Below are 18,901 nucleotides of genomic sequence, written 5' to 3'. Positions count from 1 at the left end.
GGAGAGAGAGAGAGAGAGAGAGAGAGAGAGAGAGAGAGAGAGAGAGAGAGAGAGAGAGAGAAATTGAGAGAGGGAGAGGGAGAGAGAGAGCGAGAGAGAGAGAGAGAGCGCGAGAGAGAGAGAGAGAGAGAGAGAGAGAGACAGACAGAGACAGACGCAGAGACAGAGAGATAGACAGAGACAGAGGGAGACAAAAAGGGAGATTTGGTTAGATTACATATGGATACACAGTATCCTTGTTGGGATTTCAGATCCAATCTATGCATATTAGGATCAAATGAAAACATAGATTACAGTCGACAGTTAAAACAAGAAAAACATATTTATTCTGAACGCAAAGTCCCTGCCAAAGAGGAAAATATTATATACAACCGAACACATGATTTCATATCATGTTCTTCAGTGCTTTATAAAGTCTACCCCCATTCTAGCAATACATAATGCAACCGCTGATTCTCAATTCTGCTTTCTCTACTGATATATAACAGACTTTGCATCAGCAACATCAAGGTTTCAAAGTGTCAATGGGAGAGAGAGAGAGAGTGAGAGAGAGAGAGAGAGAGAGAGAGAGAGAGAGAGAGAGAGAGAGAGAGAGAGAGAGAGAGAGAGAGAGTGAGAGAGAGAGAGAGAGAGAGAGAGAGAGAGAGAGAGAGAGAGAGAGAGAGAGAGAATTTAAGCAATGACTTGTGTTTGCAATCTCTAGTAGGCCGGCCATGTGGGCCAGGCCGCCCCTGGTAGTTGAACACTAAAGCCTTGAAGGCTTTGAGGACTCAAAGATTCAGTGAGAGAAGACAAAGAGGAGGGCGACGAGAGACTGGAGGACAGAGAGCAGAACAATTGATCTGCTCTGAGGAGAGGCATGCAGGGGTGGTGGTGCCTCTCCTGCTGGGTAAGGGCCACTCGGAACCAGAACTATGGTGTCGACAGTGTCTCTCACTGAACCTGTCACACGTACACACACACGCACGCACGCACGCACGCACGCACGCACGCACGCACGCACGCACGCACGCACGCACGCACGCACGCACGCACGCACGCACGCACGCACGCACACACACACAAACACACACGAACAGTGTGTGGAGATGATAAAGGGGAAGCCTGACGTTCTTTCATCCCGACAGCAAGCCCTTTGCACGCAGCGCAATCTTCTCAGTCAAATTAAACCAAACCTGCTTCACCTAATTGCTTTTCTGACCGAGGTGGTCTGGATGGAGTTTTAAATAGCACAGCCCTTTGCTAAACTCCACCAGCGACCACACGGAGATTAAAAAACATAAAACAAAGAAAGAACGTTTTGAAAGAAATTTAAAACCCTAATGAGGAAAGGGGAGAAAGGGGAGACAAGACAGCAGTAGGTAGTGCCATTTCAGTTGCATCATGGCTAAAAAGAAGGGGAAAAAACACAGCCATGATGCCGCTCTGAGGAGAGGTGAGGGGAAAGATAACGGTGAGATGGAAAGGGGTTATTGAGCGCGTGCATCGTGGAGGGTGGATTAATAGTGTGTAAAGATACAGGGTTATCTGTCACTATCGCCCGCGTAAAGCTCTAGTACATGATTAATGAGTCCGACTTGAAACACCGGATGACACTGAGGGGGGAGTGAGGGCTGGGGGGGGGAGAGAGAGAGAGACAGAGATACTGAGGGATAATTGAGTTAAAGCAGGCTTAGAAAATAAAATTGATCTAATGCAGTCCTACTGAGACTTGGGTTGAAATGGAGCCGAACCACGACTTATATAGTGTGCATATGTATTTATATGTGTACATAGATAGTAAGAGAGGAAGACAGATGGAGAGGAATATATAGAGAGAGGGAGGGGGGCGGAGATGAGAGAGAGGCAGGAGGGAGATAGAGGAAACAGCCGTTTGGTAAGTCAACAGAAAGAGGTGGTTAGCGTGTTAGCAGGTGGGGCTAACCGTTACAGCTAACACATAATGGAATGGCTACAGTCTTCTAAAAGAAGACGTCGCCGCACATTTAGCCTCACTTTTAAACATTTAACTGAAGCCGTAAACGTACCTTCTTATCAAAAGGATATAATATCCAGACTACCCTGGGTATCTTTTTAAATTTGTGAGAACAAACAGAAGCTGACCATGTGTTTTGCGTCCTATAGTTTATAATGAATATATTTTATGGGGAAGCATTATTAGAATACAATTTTGGAAATAAGGTGGTTTCACAGAGATAGAGACCAAAATTAAGGTAAGACTCTCTAAATTGTCCTTAATGCCAAGTTAATCACATATGAAGAAAACTAAAAGAGCAATTTGACAGCAATTTAAACCAATGACCTTTAACCAAATGAGAGCACATCACCTTCCTTACCGATTTCCTCAGACTCTACAACATGACGGCATGGGGCCGACTCGAGACCAACGAATAACACACAACACAAATGCCTGGCAAACATAAATGGGCTTAAGAAAAAAGAGCTTGGTGCAATTTGAGTCCAGATTTCGCCCCCAGGTCCGTGACTCAGCACTCCCTGTTCCACTCTGTTTTTCCACACTTGGCAAGGCCAAAGCACTCGATGCAAGATGCTGCTCTTATCATTGCTGCCTGCTTATTTCTATTCATTCTTCCCCCTTTGCCATCGCCCAGGGCAACAGACAAAACTACAAATTTCTCCCGCTTAACCACCTGGGCTATAAAAGCCGGGTGCGCCTAACTGTATTTTAAGCCTCTTTGGCTTAACTTTGCCACGACGATGTCGGTTCCGCACGGACGACATCATTTCAGCACTGATGACGCCATTCTCGGATCCGATGACATCATTTTCAGCACAAATTCCGTCATTTCAGAGCCAATGACAACATTTCAGGACCAATGACGTAATTTTAACTCACAAGATTACATTTCAGCCAAAATGACGTAATTTCCCCCAGAACGTCACATCATTGTCCCTGCACGAATGGTCTCTGTGGGGATCTGTGTGGACCTTTCTTCCTTCTTCTCGGTATCCTCAAAGCTCCTCCCCTCTCGTCAGTCCTGCCTCGACATTGAACGCACCTCTCTGGCCCGATCCCGTCTCAGTTGGGCTCCTCCGGAAGCATATGGCGCTACTTCAAACACTCTGCACTTTTTCCCCCCTCTAGTTCTTGACGGGCTGTGATCTGATTCGCCGCTTGGCCTCCCGCCCCCTCCCCTCTCCTCACCCCTCACCCTCCCCTCTCTCAATTAAACACCTTATCACTCCCTGAGCCCCCCCCACCGACTGCTCGCCAATATCCTATACTTCCTGAAAGGTCTGTTCCCTCCCAGCGGCCCCTGGCAGGATGTCCCTCTGCTCTCTGAATCTGCTCCCCCTTTCAGCGACACCACATGCCAGAGTGGACCATGTCTGAGTGTGTGCCTGAGTGTGTGTCTCGGTGTGTCCCTGAGTGTGTGCGTCTAAGTTTGAACGTGTGGTGCACCTATGAGTGTCTGTCTTTGTAAGCACCGATGTCTGTCGGTGTGTGTGAGGATGCGTTGGGCTAAGGAGACTGTGTGTGTGTGTGTGTGTGTGTGTGTGTGAGGGAGTGCTTGCGTTTTAAGGTGTTTTTTGTGTCTGAGCGAGTGCTTGCTTTCGCACTTGTTTGTGTGTGTGTGCCAATATGTGTGTGTGTGTGTGTGTGTGTGTGAGAGAGAGTGCTTACGTGTGCTTGAGTGTGTGTGCGCGTGCGAGAGAGTTGTGTGTGTGAGAGAGAGTGTGCTTTTTTATTTGGGTGTGTGCCTGTGGGCCTGTATGTATGTGTGCGAGTGCTTGTATATGTGTGTGGGTATGTGTGTTTGTGTGTGTGTTTGTGTGTGTGTGTGTGTGTGCCTGCGTGTGTATGTGTGTGTGCGATCGTGTGTGCCTGCATGTGTATGTGTGTGTGTGTGCGTGCGTGTGCGTGTGTGCACAGATGGGGTGCTGCAGTGCCCAAGCCAGATGCCAGTTGGCCGTGCTCCGTCTGAGTGTTTGCTCTGTGGCCAGTGGGCTCTGGGAAACGGCGAGCGCCCGGGAAGGGAGGACTCCGGGCCGGGCCTCCTGACCACATCAGGGCGAGGGCTGAGACACTGAGGAAGCCCACGGAGGGTTCCTTTGTTTTTTAAAGCATCGTCGGAGGGAACGAATCGGGACGCAAACACAACATGCCAGGGCACCCAGAGGAACACACACACAGCGGGTCCACAGACACACACGCAGGCCGGGCAGGAAGGAACCTGACGGCTCACGCGAGGGAGGGTGATCATCACACCACAGTAACCTCGACTGGAGCCATTTGGGCCGGGCCAGAACAGTGGCGGTGGATGTTATCAGAGGATTTGGATGTTGAAAGCGGGGGGGTAATCCCTGTAACCCTGCTGTAATCCGGGTAAGTTTTAGATGCCTCTGCATGCCAAGAGATCATAAAGACTCTAAACCCCTCTCTCCCGTCGCTCAGGACCCATGGAGGTCCGCTCGGGCCGGCTGGACGCTGACCTAATGAGATCAGATGGTGTTTTCTCCAGACTCCTCAATTTATGAGTCTTAGACAGGAAATGCATGTCTCACAGCATGAAGGTAGCGAAAGACGTCAACAACTTTTCTGTTTTATTTTTCAGCACACGCTTTTGAAGTGGTACTCTCTGATGTTAGAGAAGAAGCGCTGGTCTTTTCCCCTCAAACGCTGAGCGGTAAACAGGAGTGCCGGGCCGGTTAGGTCGTTTACAGTCTAATGCTCCTAATGAACCGTGTTTCATACTTCACACCCTGTCATCCCGCTGATAGAGTGGATTACAGCCGGCCCAAGGGGACCTTATATCCACTCATTAGCATGACAACTCCTCCGAGATGGCCGCTTACAACACCAACACACTCTGCGGAACTTGTTCACCGTGCGGCCATCTTGGTCACACTCTAGTTTTAAGCTCTGGCTTGGTGATGTACGGCTGAATGGGGGGTTCCACGTTCGGTTCTGTCCCCTTGCAAAATCCACAAAGGCCAGAAGGTTATTCAGTATCAAACACAAATCTGATTTATTCTATGTTGTACGTCCTTGCACGTTATGTACGCACTTATTGTATGTCGTACGTCCTGGCAGTAAAAAAAAAAATCAAACAAAGAATAAGTACATATACGTCTGTCTGGGTTGGAGTCCCAGAATAAGGCCTTTGGTTCGTGGTTAGAGTTACTAGAATCCGGGTTGGAGTCCCAGAGAAAGTACCAAGTTCCTTTAGGTCGGGTTGGAGTCCCAACATGGGTACCAGAGAGACTGTTGATCTGATCTTAAATACATTGCACTTTCTATTTTACTCATTTCTTTGCATATGTTTTCTTTTACTTATCTATTATTTTATTTTTTATTATGTATGAAAAGTGCTATATAAATAAAGTTGCCTTGCCTTGCCTTAGTTGTGTAGCCTCTCATCCTAGCTATCTTCGTTGTATATGGGAATGGTTTAACCTAGCAATTGTTGGTGCTTGGCATTTGTTTCTATGAACATCATACTGTATCAACAGCGATATATTGTTTCTCCTTCTTCTGACAGATGTAGGCTACTTATTGTAAGTCGCTTTGGATAAAGCGTCTGATAAATGCCCTAAATGTTAATGTAAATGTAAATGATTAACAGGATGGTTCACAAGGGTATCTCCTTTCTGTTGTTTCACCCAAATTTCCCATCCGGAATTATTTTAGTACCATCTTTTCTTATCTAAGAGGCGCAAGGTTAAAACAAAATTAACAACAAACCAAACTACACAGGCGTCAACAAAATATTTGGGTTTTGAATTGCAATGGATGAAATATCAGCGTATGTTTTACACACGGTTAAAATAAGTAGGATTATAAACATCTTATTTTTAATCAGTTCATGCAAAGTTGTCCTCATACAAGTGATCCACAGGTCCTAGGTAGGGGGGGGGTAGCAACCGGCAACCTTTCTGTTGCTGGAAAAACTTAATGTGTAGTTGTCCACATTCACTCACCTGCACTCAAACACACACACACACACACACACACACACACACACACACACACACACACACACACACACACACACACACATACACACACACACACACACACACACACACAAAAAGCACGGAGGCACTTAGGCTTAATGGACAGCGGCGTCGGTCCACAGCGGCAGCAGGAAATGAACGGTAAGTCTATACGGAAGTGGTGACGAGAGAACCAGATGACAAGAGGTAGGAAACGTGGGGCCACCCAGGCACCCCCAGCCCTGGGACTCTTAAAGTGGTGTGGCGGCGGAGAACTAATACAGTCCTCTGCTCTGGAGGACCTGGGAGTTAAGACGGCTTCAAGAGGGGAACCAAAAAGAATAGGTAAGAAATGGCACCGAAGAGCCCTTGACACAGAAATGACTGAGGGAGCACTGCACTTCTTTAGGAGGTGTAGAAAGGGCATTTCTCTGAATGAGAGTGGAATACAGGGGAGCTGAAAGAATTACATCGAAACAAGCCTCACTACACCCAGAAATGTGTTCTTCTATCAGGTCTATACCCGTTTTGTTTTCCAAGGATTCCACAGTTCCACAATCAGATTTTCCAGATGAATGTCGGCACTGACTGTAAAAACGATTTCATGCCTGCCACCTTATTGGCATTCACTGATGGCAACCAGCACCAGCTGTACGATACAACACGGCCCGGTCTATTTGCTGGATCAACCATTGCCAGAATCGGGAATTAATGTCATTTAGGGGTTACATGTTAAAACTGAGGACAAACAGTGGATAATTCTGTCAGCGTTAAAACCGGTACACAATAAATAATATTGCTGACAGCTAAAATAAAATAAGTCCTCGTGGACTGATCAATCTCAACTGTGAACTCCCTTTGAGTGGTATAGCCAGGCCTATTCTGTAAATCTACCTTCATGGTGAACATTCAATGATTTGAGGTACCCCAAAAACCCAAAACAATAAAAACAAAAAGAGTCTGTCGTTGAGTCAGTCGTTGTCTGCAGTTGTCTCGTGAAATCAAGGTGGACCTCTGCGGCCATTAAATCTCTGCTTCGACGAAAGCTGCGCCTTCACGATACAAGTGTGAAAAAAACGGAGGTTAAAGCACTGCCAGACGACAGACCATTCAAACCAAAAAAAATAAAAACATCTGCTCCGATATGATTGGTCACACATAAGAAAGCAACACATCCGTACCCCCCTGTTGGACATAAAGTTAATCCCTTTGTGGAGGCGGCGAGCCGGAAAGAGCGGGAAAACATCCTTCATGGCTTGAGAGGAAGTGCCCAGAGACTCCATTAGCGCTGTCTCCGAGGAAACGGAGGCGTCTAATGGAAGGCACAGTCCCCTATCGGGTCCTCAGTACACAGGCGCCGAAGCACTTCGTGACCGCAAGACTCGGCATGCTCACTAAGGCCGCGCCATCGAGGGGAAGTCCGGCTGCCCATCAACGGTCACCACTTTGCTTTTAATTCCATCTTTGTTTTTCGGTTTCCTTTATTTATTCCTGTTCTCAAGGCAGCAAAAAGGACACACACTAGTAGAAATCTCCTGGGAGCTGTGGTGGTGGTGGGGTTGGTGAAGTGGGGGTTTAGTTTCTGATGAACCATGGGAGAAAAGGAACAGGTGGGATTTTGTGGCTTTTTCCAACGGTTGCTGCCCTACTATGTGAAATGGTCGTACATTCATCACCATGATGACGGGTTCTCAGAGTTCATGAGGAATGGCGTCACAAGCGGCAGGCTTGTAATGGGGTTTTTGGGCTCTAAACAGGGTTTTGTATTGTTGCTTATGTACCAATGATAATTGGTACACGCCATCTCGACACGTGCACTCACGAACAAGGCGTTGACCAGGCCACGTGTCCTGTACATGGCTGGAAACGTATTCCGCTTTGTGCCGATTTCGGTTCTCACACAAGGGATGGTATCTATATAAGGTACCAGGAGAGTAGTCTAAGAATAGTTCTTAAAGTTGTATCTAGTGGACCAAAGAAGGGGGTTGGGAGCTGGGAGTTATACAACCCCCAGCGGGCTTGTATAACTCATATATAATAGGGAAGCGAATATTCAAACATGGGTCTAAAGTTATTAATCAGACCTACATTGCCTTGACCGTTCCTTGAGATTGTGCAATAGTTTGGAACCATTTTATTCTCACCCACAAAGGAGATCTGGGGGGACAATTTTTCACATACAAACCAACCGACAAAAAGAGAAAAAAGGAAAAAAATTAAACATACTTGGATCCGACAAGATGGCGTCCGTCTTGGGCACAAACTGGTCACAGCGAAGTCCGTGGTAGCCCTCTTTACACCTGGAGGGAGAGAGAGAGAGAGAGAGAGAGAGAGAGAGAGAGAGAGAGAGAGAGAGAGAGAGAGAGAGAGAGAGAGAGAGAGAAAGAGAGAGGTGATTAGGTTTTCAACAGGGCCAGCAAACAGACTAATGACGAGGCTAACCACAAACTACGAGCCGCTGTGCTGACCTTTGGGTTAGCGGAGGGAGACATCCACACAACTCCAGAACCAGTTTTAAAACAGACAAAGTGGAGCGAGAGAGGGAATGTTGGGGCGAGGAGGGGGGGTGGGGGGGGGGGTTGGGAAGATGTTGAGCAAGACTGGAGAGAGAAAGAACGAGGAGAACAGACAGTTTGGGGTTGGATGGCGTCTGTGGTCCTGCTGATAGCAGCCTGAGTGAGTGAAAGCCAATGTCTGGCGCTGGAGAGAGTGGGGGGACGGAGGGTGAGGGTGATTAACACTTTCGTATTTTCTTGGGTTCAATTCTCCCCTCAGTGTGGTGTCACATCCCAGGGGCAACAGAGAGATGAAGAGCAAAACATATTTCACATGACAAAATACACACAACCCGTCTCCATTTGACATAGCAGGACAGTCTTGTGGCTAGGAGGATGTTCAAATTCCATTGGCGCAGATGCCGGTTTAGATTCCCAGTGTCCACAGCCCTGGGAATCTAAACCGGCAGTGTATACTGCCTTGGCGTCCTTGAGCAATAACACTAACCCCTTATACCTGCTCCTTAATGACTACTATCACGGATCGCTTGGGATGAAATAGTTGCAGGTAATCGGAAGAAGAAATAGTAGAAAAGAGGAAAGACGGTTTGAATTATTCATCAAAACACGACGTCAGAGAGGGATGTGCCACACATACACTCGCACAAATCTATGCTAGTTCACGACGGCTATTCAGTTCCAGATACACATTTAGGGATCAGATTGATGGCTTTGACAAGGCTGTAGAACTGTAAATTATATACATCAGGGCGTCTGCTTGTCAAGTCATTAGCATAAGTTCACGACACTCAAACCTGCAATCTGCTAGCGTTCGGCACCGGGTCAAACTAGGTGCTAGCCGGCTTTGGCGAGATAAGGGATCAACCTATACCTTTACCCACGATGTGTCCTCTGCAAGAGAAGGGTCATTGGGACGGGGGTGCATTGGCTGGTTGCTATGGCGATGCAGTGCTTTGAGATATCTAAGAGAGAGAGAGTTTCCTGACAGAGGGCCAAGCATTAGCTTTCCACGAGTGGTGTTTTTTCTTCTCTGTCTCTCTGTCACTCTGTCTCTCTCTCTCAGTCTCTCTCTCTCAGTCTCTCTCTCTCAGTCTCTCTCTCTCTCTCTCTCTGTGTCTCTCTTCTGTCTCTCAAGTCTCTCCAGTGGCTGCCTTTGATTTTAGGTTAGAGGAATAAACAGATAAAGCTCAATTTTTAACTCGCCCAGGGGCAATGATTTTTTGGTAAGTTTTAGTACAATCCAAGTGAGTATTCAAAATGTCAGGATATGACTCTGATTAATATTAATAAAAAACATATTTTTTAATATAAAATGGCTCCTGCTTGCTTTCTCATCCTAAAGTTATCCTGCGCTTGAATTTGACTGCTTCAGAAAGCTTTACAGCTCTTTCATCATTATGCGTGTTCAACATTTACCGAATGCGTCAGGGGGGTTTTCAACCTCACTTGTTATAAAATGGCTTTGCAGTAAACGTGTATGCTCAAGGAATACATGTCAACGCAATATTAATTGAAGCCATGTTAAGGTGTGGCGAGAATTAGTGGGGCCGGAAGGGATATCTCATAGGATTAGCAAACCTTTGTAAACCCTTTCCCCCTTGAGTCGACATCTTCTGGTCCAGGCTAGACTGCTAAACGCTGCAGCTTAAGCCTGTCTTGCGTCGGATGCATCATTCTTACGCCCAACACTCGCCAAGTCTCAAGGAAAACTCGGTTGAGTGATTTCTGGTGCAGTCTGTCAAAGCATTCACAGTGACAATACAGGGATCTACTCTTATACCACTATTTGTACATTCCAGTCCAGACAGTCGAGCAGCATTTTCTGAATTGACAATATTCTCGGTTCTCGATGTGCAAACTGTCAGGTAAAGTCTTTTTCATTTTGGCAGTGTTTTATCAGAGTTGTCGTCTTGAAGGGCTCCATAATCCCAAGGGCTTCAGGATACAAATTATACTTTTTTCTGTTTTTCCCTTGACCCCCGAGTTGCTAAAAGTTAAGAAGAAAAACTCCCTCGAAAGCCAGTGGGAAAGGAGCTGACCTTGAAGGGACCACTCCTCCCCCATTGAGAGAAGGACATCAAAACACATCATCATATATGCAATAAAAAACATATGATATATTATATCGCTTAAGTGATAATTATGGGCTTTGAAACATTAGTACTTTACTTTAAAGTATAATAAGATTGTATTTAACTTATGGATCCATGTTTTTGATCCACCGTATGATTGCTCCACTAGTAATGTCTGCTTTGTTGAGCTCAAAGGTCGTGGCTTAGCTTAAAGGTCTTTTTTTTTTTGTGGCGTTGAACAGCTCCTAGTCTGAAGCAAACTTTTTGCTGGAGAGACATTAAATGAGCAGGATATACGGACAAAGGAATAACATTGTCGAGTGTGGGTGTTTAATATGGGCTTCTGGCACTGAGAAATAACTCAAAGCGAATTTGTCGTGTGCTTGCCCTTTCAACATTCACGAAATACGTCAATTGATGCCCTTGATACAAAGCCTACGACTCATTGGCATAAAATCTCATTCTTATCTTATTTCTTATTCACAATAGCGTCTCCCCCGACTCTCAGAGTCTTAAGAGTGAGTGGCTCCTGCCGAAATAAAGACAGCTAGGTGAAAATAATCACATTATCTCCTTCTCGGGGAACCAGATCCTCTTTTAGTCATCTCATTTCCTTTTGGTTAAAATTGTCCCAACTTCCTCAAATGAACCCACATTTGTCAAACAGTCCCTACATTGTCAAGCAATCACCTTTCTGACAGATAGTCCCCACTTTGTAAAACAGTTCTTATTGGTCAGATAGCTCCCACTTTGTCAAACAGTTCAGACTACGTCAAACAGTCCCCCCTATGTCAAACACCCCCCCTGCCAAACACTCCCCCTGTGTCTAACACTCCCCACTATGTCAAACAGTCCCCCCTATGTCAAACAGTCCCCGATTTGTCAGACACTCTCCCTATGTCAAACACTCCCCCCTCTGTCAAACAGTCCTCCCTATGTCAAACACTCCCCCCTCTGTCAAATAGTCCTCCCTATGTCAAACAGTCCTCCCTATGTCAAACACTCCCCCCTCTGTCAAATAGTCCTCCCTATGTCAAACACTCCCCCCTCTGTCAAATAGTCCTCTCTATGTCAAACACTCCCCCCTCTGTCAAACAGTCCTCCCTATGTCAAACAGTCCTCCCTATGTCAAACAGTCCTCCCTATGTCAAACAGTCCTCCCTATGTCAAACAGTTCCTACTTTGTTGGAAAGTCCTTACTCTGTCAGATGGTGTACACACATCCCTTGAAACATCAGAACACAGACATGGCTCTGGCTGTCTTGTCAGGAAGTATAAATTAAACACTGGATGGGTGATATATTTATATTTATGACGTTTTTATTATGCCATTTTGAATTGGAATCACTAATTTTGGATTTCTTTGTAACTGAATAAATGGGATCATTGGATACGATGATTGACATCCTATACACAGCTTGACGTTTTTGTGACAAAAAAAAAATCCCTGCAGTGCTATCTGCAATAACATCATCTTCAAGATAATATTTTGGCCATATGGCCGAGCCCTAGCCAGGGATAGAGGGAGCGACACGATGGCATGCGTAAGCAAATCGCGGCAGAGGTTCATGAGAAAAGCTAAGCGCTCGGCACAACGTTGATGACAGATTGTAGTGCCACCGATTATATATATTCACCAAAATGCTAGCCTCCGCAAGAAAGGCCAATGGAGAGGGTTTTGCACGGAATCAGCACATCCATCACTGCCCATCATGACTAAGGTGAAGATTCAGATCCTAAGGGGTCGGAACACACTTTATCAGAGAGGTACATTTGACAAGAGAGAAGAAGAAAAGTTGTTGTTTTTTTACTTCGATTTTGCATTGTAGTTTGGTGAAAGTGGTGTTTCTATCCAATATATTGTCGAACAAAGAATATTTAAAGATCCTTTATTGTGTGTATGAGTGTAAAGGTTCACAGAGTCGAACTTGCAAAGCATACACACTGTATCGACAAAGCTTACAGATAAATGGAGTTCAGAGTGCACACCACTTCGTATGTGGACGGGACGACAGAAGCCGCGAGGGCTGTACAAAAATCATTAATTCCCAGTCAAATGTCAGCTAGTAATTACCATAGAAATGGTGACTTAGGTCATATGCATGTTTAAATACTGTAACGTTGTCACATATGATCTGAGGAGAACGTTGAATCCACGACACCACGGTTTATCTAACCACCAAACTGCAGACAGCCACAACTTCATTCAGCCACAGTGTACAACGGCAACTCAAAGTTAACTACCTCCACGAAGGTTCACATTCAGAGAGAAAACAAGAAGAGCCAGGCCTAGGAAGCTCTTCAGCTGCCTCTGGTTGGTGTGGGCGGGCCGGTCAGTGACGGTCACCCCCCAACCCTGTGCCCAAAGAAGGATACTTCCCTCTGGGGTGCAGCTTCAGGCCTGCAGCTAACAGGCCTGAAGCTGCACCCCTCCTGCTCCAGGGAGCCCAGGGTAGCCTGGAAGGAGCTGTGATGCACCAGGATGTCATCTAGGTACACCAGGCACTGCTGACGGACAATACCAGAAAGCACCTTGTCATCCTACCTGGCCAAGATGGCAGGGGCATTGCAAACAAGGCTGTCTGGGGTCTGGCCTTTCGGGAGAGAGGGACCTGGTAATACCCACTGCAGAGATCAAGGAGGACCAGGAGGACCCCGAGACCAAGTCCAGGGACTCGTCGATGCGTGGCAGGGGGTAGGAATCTTTCCTGGTGACCCCATTCACCCGCCTGTAGTCCGAGCAGATCAGTCACTGTTCTTTTTGGGGACCATGATGACTGACTTCACAGGGTAAAGGCACTAGCAGGGGGGCGGTGGCTGAAGGCAGTCTCCGCTGTACTGCTAGTGTGATAAGTCAGACAGGAGGCACGGCAGGGGGGTCACTGGGGGGGCAAAGTGACAGCAGGCCCCCCCTGGAAGCTCACTGTGCCACTCTGCAGGTCCAGCTGACCGTAGCCCGTAGGATAGTACAGGTCCTGTACAGCAGCTTTCTACGCCGGACAACGCATAGACCTCTTTTGACATGTTTTGTCATCGGCTCCTGGGGGAAGTGGAGCAAAGCCCCCTCCCTGCGGCCTCTGAGCCGTTTCCTTGAGCCCTGGGTGACTTGGGGCTGTCCATGATCAAATGCCCTGGCTGACCACACCCCCCAGCAGACCGTGGGCGTCGGGCGTGGGCTGAGTGCTGTCTGCAGTGACACAGCCCTACGCAGTGCAGTCACTTCAGCCATCCATCAGACCCGGGCAGACCCCAGCAGCCCCACCCCACACCATCTCCCTGAGTCTCTCCCTCTCCCCCTGAGTAGAAAGGGAGAGACTCATTAACGGGCAGACCCTGGGAACAGCTGGTACCACTACCACTGCAACACTTGACACGCACACTTTATTGCACCTTTTGGTATTAGCTGTACTTTTCAGAAAGACTAAGTAGCACTGCCTGTACTACCAACGACATTAAACTATCAATTTGCACCTCACAAGATGTGTGAAAGAAAATCCAATTAATTCAGGTTGAATACTAATACTACTTGAATAACTGAATGATTTCAACATGATTAATTATTCACAATGAAATCATGGATAATGGTAAAAATAAATAAATAATTGGCAGAAATTAACTGTTATGGAGCAAGCAACACAATTGTAATTTCTTTGCTGTTTTTTTAATCAGAGTGATGAATCTCATGAATAAATAGTCCAACAAAATGTAAGATTTAACTGAGATCCTAGATTGTATGATTGAGACGTATCAAGAAAGAATAATCACAGCAACTGGCTATTGACAATTAAACTATTTCCTTAAAACTACGTTGCAAAACCGAACTAATAGCACTAGGGGTCAGAATCACAGGAAATCAGATCAGCGATATATATACGAAATGGTCAATAAAACATTGAGACTTTTACCACAAAACCAACCCCAATGAGAGTGAGATACCCTAATCTCCAAACTGATCCTTGATGAATTGTGTTCTACCTGCTCGACACTGAACAGTCTTGTACGGGTCTGGTGTTCACAAATGACATTTCTAAGGATGAGATCAAAACAAAACATGCCATCAACATCCACCACCACCACAAAACGAAAGAAAACCACCACTAAAAAACTGGCCCCCAATCAACGTCAGCTCATCCCAATGTGAGACAAGTAGAACGCGCCCTCGTCATCTCTCTGAGGTTATATTGTGTGTTTACAGAACAGAACGTGCCTCCGCCCGGGTCTCTTGTTTCAATGTCTGAGCCGTCGTCTCATTGTCCTGAGCCCACATCTCCTGCGGTGCTCTGAGACGAGACCAGAGATGAGACGCTAAACAATGGCTGTGTGCAAATGTGGAGACCGGGGGAACTCATGCATGAATATCTTATAAAACAATGCTGGTTAACATTGTCGTCTGCTGTTTGTTTCTTTGTGCTTCTACAATGGGAGGATTGTTTTGTGTGTGTGCGTGCACTGCATGAGTATGTTTTTTGTATGTTTGTGCAAAATATTTGAACAGAGAACTCTGTTTCAAAAGCTTTTTTTCACACAGATTTTGTGTGACTGTGTGTGTGTGTGTGCGTGTGTGTGTTTTTGTTAAAAAATGTATGGTTATGTGTGTGCGTGAATTTGTGTTCGTCTGTGTACTCTTTCATGAAAGTGTTTTTGTGTGTGTATGTGAATACGTCTGTTTACATGTATGTGTTTAAACATTTATGTTTCAGTATGTGTTTGTGTGTGTGCTTGTTTTTTTTTGTATGATTTTCCGCACTTGCATTGCAGCTGTGCATGGAACTACCCAGTCACCTTGCAAACAGAGAAAAAGGGAGAGAGGGAGGGAGGAAGGGAGGGAGGGAGGGAGGGAGGGAGGGAGGGAGGGAGGGAAGCACCAGAGGAAGAGGCTGTCCAAACACATTGTCCAGATATTTGGGAGAGCACACCTCCTGGGCTTAACACCACAGACCTGCGGAACCAATTGGTACACAGAAGAAAAAAGAATAGAGCTTAATTAACAGCTGGCTGCTAATTGAGGCAAAGGAGTGCATTAAATGATGGCTGGAGCAAACTATTGCAAGGATGGAAAGAGAGAGGATATCAGAAGACGGAGGGGGCTGAAGACAAGGATGAGGAAGAGGAGCAAGAGAGAAAAGAGAAGAGAATACAAGTGAAAACAAGATGAGGGAAAACGAGAATAATGAAGAGTAGGACGAGGCGAATGTGGAGGAGAGAGCGAAAATAAAGAGGAGTAAATAAGTGAAATCAAGATGAGGCTAAATGAGAGGGACGAAGAGGAAGACGAGCAAAGGAGGGGGAGGAGAAGGAAGAGGAGGAGGATAATGTGAAAATAAGTGAAAACAAGAGGCGAGGAACAGGAGTGCATCAATAAAGCGAGTCCTCCTCCTGAACAGGGCAGCACTCTCCCTCCTCTGCGTTCGCTCGCTCGCTCGGCCCCCCCCCCCCCCCCCCCCCCCCCCCCCCCCCCCCCCTCCTCCCCCGCGGCCCGCAGCTCTGTCCTAACGATGTGCATCAGGAAACGCTCTGCCCGAGGGCTCCTAGGCAGTTGGGGCTCCTCCGTGCAGTCACTCTGCTCTGGCTTTGCACATCGCCACAACGGCCCCGCGACGGTTCTGAGTGCCCGTCGGAATAATAAGTGACCAGGTAGTCGCCTCTTTGCCCCGACGCGGTTATAAGATGGCTGTGCCCACGCAGAGAATTTTATATCTATGTATCTGTATTTATATAGATGTATATATTTAGTCATTGATATTTATTTCTATCTATAAAGATATTTAGACATGAACACATGCCAGCAGGCACTGAAATAATCTCCATACCTTATTTTTATACATGCCGTGCGACAGGTCAACAATGGTAAAACTGTCAACTGTTATTAGGATTGGATAAAGTAGCACACACATAGGCGCTTTCGATTTTTTACGATTGATCAATGTTTTTTTCTGGGTTTAATGTGTTTACATTCGCTTGATGTATTTTGTTTATTTGTGTACTGTGATGTATGATCATTATTAGCAATACTATATAAACATTTGAATAAAGATGGGTACATTCACAGCCTGTTCGCTTGAATCATTGTTCATAAGTGTGCACTTCAGTGCTTCAAAACAAGCTGTTAGTGGATCGCATTAGAGCCTATCCTCAATATGCAAAAGTACAATCACATCATTTACACTCTGCTTCCATCCTTTAATCACATCGTAATTTTCCAGTCCAACCAATTCCTTGGTCGAGAAAATACCTGGATAATACCAGCCCAGCTAATCTAGACACATGAAAGCTGATTGGCTCAGCACAGTAAGTAGATGGCATGTGATAATGATCTGTATTGTCTCACGTTGCGAATTAAAAGTGACCGTAAAAAGGATTCCTCCAGGAGGTTTTGTCCTTGAAGATTAAAACGAGGCTCTCCCTGCCTGTACAACACCCCCCAAAAATTAATTTGAGAACCAAATTCCTTAAAGAAACAACGACTACAAAGCCTGTTCCCTAAGGAATTCTAATACGACAAACTTTTCCATTTTAAAAGGCAGTATCCCACAAAGAAAGACCTCCCATTCGTTTAGATGTGAATAGGATTCTGAATGCCTTCATTCGCCATCAACAACGTCACGTGGTTCAAGATGTATTATACTCTGCTGGTGTCGACTCAGTACCACTTCTGTGGTGTATATACAGCACAGCACGCAGTACAATAGAGACGTTTGTATGGCTCTGGTCTATTGCCGAGCCACACAGCCACATACATATATTTGATCATATTCTAAGCATGAAGGTGGGTTTAGTGTACATCTGTCATGTATGTCAAATAATAAAGTCCATTTCCTGGTGGACAAATGTTAAGCCCAAGGTAACAGGAAATTCAAAATGCTTAGCTTGGAGTTCACCTGCTGCAAGGAGAGGGGGTAGTGTGTGTGTTGAACTCATGAGTTCACATCCTTCACTCAGCAGGAAGTGAGGTCACATCATGGGTTCACATCCTTCAGTCAGCAGGAAGTGAGGTCACATCATGGGTTCACATCCTTCACTCAGCAGGAAGTGAGGTCACATCACAGGTTCACATCCTTCACTCAGCAGGAAGTGAGGTCACATCATGGGTTCACATCCTTCAGTCAGCAGGAAGTGAGGTCACATCATGGGTTCACATCCTTCACTCAGCAGGAAGTGAGGTCACATCATAGGTTATCCTCCGTATCTCAGGAAGATGTGAGGTTAAATGTGTAACTGATTCGGACTGTGGTGACAATCGGGTGCGTGCGATGACCTATCAAGCCGAGACGCAAGCATGGCATATTCCAACAAGTCATTAATTTAGCTGGCCAGAAGTTAATCATGGATCCAAGCTTTCTGGCGGCGGTGGTGCTAATGGAGACCTTGGCAACGGCCATGATATGAGCCCGGTGCTCGGCATCATGTGAGCTCCACGCTGACACCGTCGATGTAATTCATCATCGGCCGTAATTCAGTTGGTAATTATTGTGGCTTCTTATTCCTGGTCGTGGCCGTTGCTTTGGCAACGTGCTGCTATAGACCAAACCACGGTATTTCACCGATTATTCTCTCATCTGCGTCTTTCTCCGTCGCTCTCGCTCTTTTGCTCTGCTTCAATCTCCCACTCTCTTAATCAATCTCTCTTCCCCACCTCTCTCTCCGTCTATATCTGTCTCTCTTTCTTCCCTTTCTCCCCACTCTCTCCTTCTATCTCCGTCCCTCTCCCCACCCTCTCTCTCATTCTATATCTGCCTCTTTCTCCCCTCCCTCTCAGTTCCGATTACCTATCCATCTCCTTCCATTTCTCCTTCTGTCCCCGCTCCCCTGTCCATTTCCACCGCTCTCGCACGTCACTCCCCCTTTCTGTGTCAATGTTTGACTGCAGAAGGTCTAAATATGTATGTATGTATGTACTTATGTATTCCTAACAGGCCAGAAGGTGTACATCATCTGGTTTTCTATGGCTTCTATGTTTATTCTTTGCTTGTTGATTAGAGACGGCTGCGCAGGCTGACAGACTGACCTCCTGTCAAACCGCTGTAAAAGCAGGAGGAGCCTCCAATGTGGGCTTACTTCCTTTACAATACACACACACACACACACACACACACACACACACACACACACACACACACACACACACACACACACACACACACACACACACACACACACACACACACACACACACACCAACACACACAGACCAACACACACACATAAATACATATTTATACAGCCTCCCCCACACACACTGCACCGCTTCCTCAGCCTTAATATCAAACTCTAATCAGGGCTTGACACCTCCTTCATTGTTATTGATGGACTCGGGTCGGTGAGTGGGCTGCCAGTTGGCAGCAATCTCCTATAGAA

At 46.2% G+C, this 18,901-nt stretch overlaps 1 protein-coding gene across 1 annotated transcript in view; it reads right to left on the bottom strand.

Moving 5' to 3' along the window:
* nrg3b (neuregulin 3b) overlaps positions 1–18,901 on the bottom strand; it is a 200,913-nt gene that overhangs the window by 17,200 nt on the left and 164,812 nt on the right. The window contains exon 3 of the mRNA XM_030339965.1: positions 8,185–8,258. Coding sequence (XP_030195825.1) covers positions 8,185–8,258 — 74 coding nt within the window. The remainder of the gene's footprint in view (positions 1–8,184; positions 8,259–18,901) is intronic.

Source organism: Gadus morhua, chromosome 18, assembly GCF_902167405.1.
Source record: "Gadus morhua chromosome 18, gadMor3.0, whole genome shotgun sequence".
NCBI lineage: Eukaryota > Metazoa > Chordata > Actinopteri > Gadiformes > Gadidae > Gadus > Gadus morhua.
The sequence above is the reverse complement of the archived record's forward strand: the minus strand, read 5'-3'. Positions and strand labels throughout refer to the sequence as shown.